Genomic DNA, 7,400 nt, shown 5'->3' with positions numbered 1-7,400 from the left:
AGATAGCCCATTGTGTAGCTTTGTGCTTAATTACAAATAAACAAACAAAACTTTTGTGATTTTGATATTTATACTACATTAGTTCAAACCCAATTATATTTTGAAATTGGAGCAGCTAGTCCTGTTACTTTGTACCCAAAAGGCTCAAACCCACATCTTAGAACTTTATTGTTTGGTAAGATTTACATTTACATTAAAATATAAGGTAGTATATACGGTTCACTAGTAACATTACTAGCAGTTCCTAAGCCACCCTATTATAACTGAAGAAGCTAATGACCTTAATTAATTTTGAATTGTTACGCCACAAAGATCATGTATTGAAACAGTATCATTGAACAATATTGTTATTTGATTTCACATGCATGATTACACAGGTCCAAACCAGGTTATCTTTACAGCTAGGATTATATAGTTGTACATTTGGTAGATAAACCACGGAATCAGTCGATGTACCAGTTAAACTGATAATAGTATTACTAACAAGCTATCTAATAACTTTTAAAAGAAAAGTTATGGATTTTGTTGAAGAGTATCATGAGAAAATACTTTTAGCTAAAAGTAATCTCGAACACCCTTAATATTCATTATTTAAAATGTCTTAAATATGTGGAAAACAATCATTTGGATAACTTCTATCGAGACGGAAAGTATACTTTAACACGTTAGAATGCGCAGATAGTCAATCTGCTTTAACGGTTTAACCCAACAACCAACTTCTCACGTTAGAATAAAACATCTAATACCATACGATAAATCTAGCATTGTAACCCGATTTCTCTTGCAAACCGGATATGACGCTTGAAGCTACGAGCGCCACACATGGTACAAATTTGAGAGCAACAACGGTGGGGTGTCAGTAAAATGGCATCGTTGTGTGTGTGGTTGGTGGGTGATGGAAATTGTTTTATTTTACTATGTAGACTTTTTTTCGTGTTTTTATGTACGTTTGTGATAAAGAGCAACGCAATATTATTAAACGGTGAGTCATACTGTTTCATTGTCTTTACTTTTAATATTACTGGAAACATTTGGAATTATTACTTTTGTTTTTTTTAACGTTCATTACGATTACGAACCTGACCCGTTTACTTTATAATATATTATATCTCCGACTGGTACTAATAGTACTGGTAGTGTTTCTGTTATACTAAATTTACTTTGTCGAAACTTCTTGTCCTGTTGTACAATATAGTAGTGTCACACTATAAGTTGTAACTTAAGTGCACAGCTAGTGTTTAATCTTAGTCGTAGAAGTATGAATATATGAAAGCATTTGTGAATTTAGCATTCGCAAAGAATTATACAATAAATAGCACGTGTGGTTATCAATTTGCAACTTAAATTTTATCACTACCAGGGTGAAGTAATTTACATCTTGTAGACTTGGATCAAGTTTCTTTGTTGGGTCAAACAGTTACCATTATCCCTAGACCCAAACATAAAAAACAAAAAGAATATTAACATTATATGCCATTTTTTTAGTAAAAAAAAAAATATTTTAATTCGTTTTAATTTAACACTCGTTTATAGGAGCTGTGTAAATTGTAGTAGTTGTAGTAATTTTATTAACTAAACATAAAATGTGTATCTTTATAAAACGGATGAAGAATGGCTATTAGTTTACCATAATTGTGAATGGCCTGCTCAATCCTCATTGAGGACATACTACATAATCCAAAACACTGATACCACACGTGCACATTCATTGTCGTAATTACAAATAAGTTGCTAATAAAATAATATATTATTAATTACTATATGTAAGTGCACATAATTAAAACCTGAATTTTTAAAGGCAATAAACCAATACCTACATCTTTCTGCAAATATACATTTTGGGATTAGTTAAAAAACAATTTTAAACAAGTTCTGTTTTAATTTACATACACATTTACATAGCCAAAGTTCATAGTTTTCACAATTTTCTAAATAGTGGAATTTAGAAACTGCTTCAGATGTAATTCTGGAATGCAAATTAATTTATTATATATATATATATGTATGCACATATGTATATATAGTAATAACAATAATAATAAATATGCAATTACAAAATGAGAACTTACCATTGTAATGTGTAAGTTGGTGAGAATTGTCAGTAATCACAAAATAATGAAGTGAAAGTATCTTAAAATTTAATCTAAAAACGTTTAGAGACAAAATATACTGTGAAACAAAAATAAAACAAAACTTAGTCATGAGGTGTATATAACTGCATACTGGCATTGAGAATAGTTTGTATTTTCAATCATTCACCAACATGGATAAGAATCTGCTGTGCGACAACAAGTGAACATACTTGAAATTATTAGAGGGCCTGGTTCAGGTGCTTGAACCTAACTACATTGTGTGCAGTCAACTATAGTTACTTAGTAAATAAAAAAAAAAAAAGAAATAAGTAACCCAACTACAGGTAAACCTAAGTAATTACCCAACCATACATAATCAAAAGCATCCCATCCTTCTCCCTTAAATGTGAAGTGAAAAAGAAAAGTACCATGTAACTTATCATAGAAAGAAAATGAATTAAAACAGTTTAAAGTTTAGTAAGTATGGGCAGGCTAAAGTAACCCTCAGTCACCTAGAAGTTAGTCCTTCCTGTCTTATTTTCATTGTATTAAAAAGTAAATAAAGCAGAAAATAAAATCATACTTGTTTTTAATACTATACAACTGAAAAATGAATGCAAGACTGGGAAATAGTCATGTGATAACATGTCTAAACCATCCTTGAATGTGATTAGTGCCAGTTCAAAAGCAAAAATACTCTTTACAGGCGAGTTATATCCTTCAGAATAGAAATGGATTGATTTAGTGTAACATTATATTTACTTGAAAATAATCTCAATTTTGATTATATTGGAAAAAGCCATAACCACTAAATTTGAGTTGTTTTGTATCGTATATAATATTTCTCTGCTATTAGTATTTGGGTTTACCTGTGATTGGGTTGTGTGTCCTCTATTTGATTTTATTCCCACATTTTACTGCAGACAGTGACTGTATTCTGGTTCAGGACATTATGGGTTCAAGCACCTGAACAGGATCTTCTAATAATTTCAGAAATGTTCATTTTTTTGTTATACAGCACATTCCTACCTGTATTGTGTAAAATTGAATAGATTGACTATCTTCAATGTTTTTTTAATGTATCGCCCATGACTAAATAGTTTTTTTGTATGTTTTTCTTTGTGCATTTTTGACTACAATTTGCACACACAGTAATTAAAATGTATAGTGTGTAGTTTAAACATTTTCGCAGTTAATTGGATATATCTATATAAAATAGATTTAGAAAAATCAAAATCAAATTATCAGCCACTGGCTCATTGCAGGATTTATTTAGCAAAGTCGCAATACTTTTAATCAGATTACAAATCTTGCAAAAAAAAATATAAATAATTCTTTTTTTGTAATTTTACATCGAATTCATACAGTATGGTTACAAACTGTTTATTTCATTTACCAAGTTTTAACCATCTTTTTATATCGTGAGCAGTACCTTTGTACTTTACAAATTTCTTGTACAACTAAGATATGTACCCGATGATGACAGAACCTTGTCGAAACGTTGTACATTTGCTGTTATGTTAAACTTATATTAAAGTTTTTCTTCATTACCCATTCAAGTCGTCTCCAAGCATTATAAGATATGTTGTTAGTTCCAGACCCAGCATCTTGAATTTTTTGGGCATCATGACTTATCGTGTATTACCACCACTTGTAAGCAAAAAAAGTTTCCAAGCTAATAAAAGTAAACTTGCAAGTTTATCACCTGTGTACTCAAAGTTTTTTGTTGTTTATCTATTTATTTGAGAATCCAGAAAAATTAAAACAATTGATTCTTTAGAGTAAAAAATTGCATATATTTTTACTGAAACATCTACACACGTATTTTTCTGTATGTTATAATTATATTGTATATAGTCTTTATTGTTCATTCATGAACTTGACTAGTAATGGAGGTAGAAAGGTAAGATAAAAAATTGCTTAATGTGGTTTTTGAAATTTAAAAACCATAATATATGAGATTCTGTTTAACAAATTTCTCTAACATCCCACTTATGTTTGTAATTTTTAAGGCTAATGGGGTAGCAGGGGGAGATGCTGACTTCTTTATTAAATGTCGGAATAGGATAAATAGCATTGTCTATACACTTTTTTTGCAAGCTACACCCCAATCTTCAGTTCATTTAGACATATCCTTATTGTATCAGTGTAGTGATACTTTTAGTCTTCCTTGGAAGTATATAATTAAGAGTAAACATTAATTTTATAACAGGATGTATAAGGGCTTATTTATAATGATCAAAATCAATAATCTTATTTCTATGCGTATAGCAAGACTTTTAAAGTGCTCACCTTTCCAATTGACATATAACAGTAGTGAAATATTTCTGTTACTTTTCTTAATTCTTTTCAAGGCCTATTGTCCTGGTATATTAAGAGTAACAATTAATGTAAGATTTTGCCCTGATGATGGTAACATGTTTACTGAAACTAGTTGGTTGTAAATTATATTAAATAATTTTACTTATTATTGTGCCAAAAATGTCATTTTTACTCTTAATTACTTTTTTTTTGTCCAGTCATTTCTGTGGTGACTGATTAATTTATCACTTGTCAATAAATTGTGCCTGTAATAAATATAAAACAAACTACAGAAATTATTTATGCATAAACAAGTAAAAACTACTTATCTATTGAATATTTCGTTACTTATTTTAAAGAGTTAGGAGTGAAAGCTAAGTAAAATATAAATTTTAACCACACTACATCTGCCATATCCAGTATTGACAAAGCCTTTTGCCCAATATCAAAGCTCATCAAGCTGACTAGGAACAACAGATATAGTAGTGGCTAAATTAATTGTAATTATTATCAAGTTTAAATCATTTATTATTCAGATTTTTAGCTTAAGGATTGTTCTTATTTTTATTTATAAGGATAATCAATAGGACTGGTACCAGAACACAACACTGAGGTATATCACGGGTAACTTAACAATAACTTGATATGTAATGTTATTAATGACTATTCATGTTTGGTCAGACAGAAATGCTCTTATCCAATCTAGAAGGGAACCTGATACACCACAGGATTATTAGAATTGGTATAAATACAATCAAAATACATGCATTCTTAAAAAAAATAGGCAGTAACACTCCAGAATTTCCAGCAACTATAAATAAATTATTTACTTTCCAAATAGTTCATACAGTTAATTTCTAAATGAAAATTTAATTTGGTAAATCCTAACTATCCCCATCAGCTTTCTGCTAATGCTTGTTAAGTTAACTGGCTTATGTAGTGGTCTGTAATTATAAAAGGCTCTATTTTGGCTTAAATTGGGAATTTCCAAACAATCTTTCGGAAAAGTGGTTTAATTTTGTCTCTGTAAAAAACATCCTGGTGGCTTAATATTTAACTTGAAGGCTTATAATGCTAAACTTCAGGATTTGATCTCTATGGTGGGCACAATGCAGATAGCCCACTGTGCAGTTTTATGCTTTAAACAAACAAACCTTTAAAAAGTTAAGACATAATTATCCTTGTTCTGTGAAAGTTTTCAATTTAACATGTCTATGATAAACATCACACTGCGTGTTCCAAGATTGAGATGAATTATAGATATTTTTATATGGTGTGTGAAATTTTTAAGGATGTTGTATTTTTTTTTTCAACTTGAGTATGATGTACATGGTTTTTGGTGCTCGTAAGTTTGCAAGTTTAACAAATAATTGCTATACATGTGCCATATAGTTAGATTTATTTTTATTATCATATGGACTTAAATGTGACTTAATGCACCTGCATTTGAATGACACACGAAAACACGAATGTCCTTCTAAGGATTGCCAACCATCTGTAAATTTGTGGCCAGTTATTAAAAACTAACAAACACTTTTTAACATTGTCTTTAAACAAGTAAGTAGAAAAATTTATTTTAATGATGTCGATAAGAAAAAAAGCCATGGTTTATTTGTATTTCGGTAAAACATAACTGTATGGGTGACAACCCTGGTGCTTCCTTATTTGTGTTATGGATGGACACAAAAACCGAAAGACAAATAAGGATAAGTTTTTTTCATTCTCTTGATAAAGAGATCAAGAACTTGGAGAAATGTATTCAGAATAGAGCTGGACAATTTAGTCAATTAATTGTCAGGCTCATTAATTGATTATTCTCATGAGACTTGGAAAATTGGAATAAACAAAAATGGTAATAATCAAAAACACTAATTTAGATTTTTGTGACATTAATCAATTTAAAGATAATTTTGATTATCTCGCATGACAGTAATGTATAGATTAATAACTTAACAAATTTTTTTTTTCAGCAGTTTTGTTAAATAAGTGGTAAAACATATTTTAAAGGCAAAGGACTACACAGTGAAAGGCTGAGATATTATTAAGGCCTTTTAATTTTAATATCCATAATTTCTAGTTTATACAGAAAATTCAGATGGAAGAAAACATTTTTTTACTTGAATGAATAATTTACATTAGGAAAACTTTTTGATGGAGAACAAGGCATGTTTTTAGTCAAACTACATATAAGAGTATGATCAATGCAGATGTGGATCCAAGTGGTAGGCATGTCAGACTATGGATTAGCAGGTCCATCATTCATGACTCATTAATGAAATAAAAGACTAGTGCTCTGCATTTTGGAGTCGTGGGTGTATTCTAAGGGTGATGGTTAAAGCCCACTGTTTTGTCAGGTAACAGTAGCCAATGAGTTGATGGGGGATGCTATTGACTAGCTGACTTGCCTCTGGCCTATCACTTCAAAATTAGGGATAGTTAGTACAGATATCCCTTGAGTAGCATTGAATGAATATCCAAGAATGAACTAACACTGTAGATGTGTAAATACTGCTTTTAAAACTGTCATTTAATATAAGGACCTGGTGAAAGTCAGTACTGAATTTTTGTGGCAGTGAAAAATGTCAAGACATTTACTTTTTATGTGTTGAATTCAAATATAGTACATCAGTGAATCTTTGTGTAACTTGACTAAAAATCTAGAAAGGGCGTGAAGAATAATTATGTAGCATTACATCACAATAAAATTGTGGATTGGAATGTTGTTTTGTAGAATTTCACTTATAATAATGTTACGACAGCAGAAGTCACGCAACACTGGGAGCATGCGCACTGGAGTTACTCGAAGGATCATGAATTTTCCTGGCAACTCTAGTTTGTTCCAGACGCCCTCTTTTTTAGTATATAAGCCCGGCAAATAAAGCCAGCGGAAAAGATAGAATTGCATAGATAGATAGATAGATAGATATAGAGATAGATTATTGAGTCAAGCAACCAGTAGGCACCGGAAGTAAAGTGTGTGAATCACTGTGAATTATAGCGTGTGTTTATAAAAGTAGTTAAGTTAAA

At 30.3% G+C, this 7,400-nt stretch overlaps 1 protein-coding gene and 1 long non-coding RNA gene across 2 annotated transcripts in view; one reads left to right on the top strand and one right to left on the bottom strand.

Moving 5' to 3' along the window:
- Positions 1 to 644, bottom strand: part of LOC111086679 — a 16,926-nt gene extending 16,282 nt beyond the window's left edge. The window contains exon 1 of the long non-coding RNA XR_002611407.1: positions 386 to 644. This is a non-coding gene — a long non-coding RNA (uncharacterized LOC111086679). The remainder of the gene's footprint in view (positions 1 to 385) is intronic.
- A 177-nt stretch (positions 645 to 821) lies between these two features.
- Positions 822 to 7,400, top strand: part of LOC106463069 (zinc metalloproteinase-disintegrin-like daborhagin-K) — a 45,866-nt gene continuing 39,287 nt past the window's right edge. The window contains exon 1 of the mRNA XM_022390476.1: positions 822 to 982. Within this exon, the coding sequence (XP_022246184.1) occupies positions 865 to 982 (118 nt within the window). The 5' untranslated portion in view covers positions 822 to 864. The remainder of the gene's footprint in view (positions 983 to 7,400) is intronic.

The sequence above is a fragment of the Limulus polyphemus genome, unplaced genomic scaffold (assembly GCF_000517525.1).
Source record: "Limulus polyphemus unplaced genomic scaffold, Limulus_polyphemus-2.1.2 Scaffold1317, whole genome shotgun sequence".
NCBI lineage: Eukaryota > Metazoa > Arthropoda > Merostomata > Xiphosura > Limulidae > Limulus > Limulus polyphemus.
This window is presented reverse-complemented; position numbering and strand designations above follow the sequence as displayed.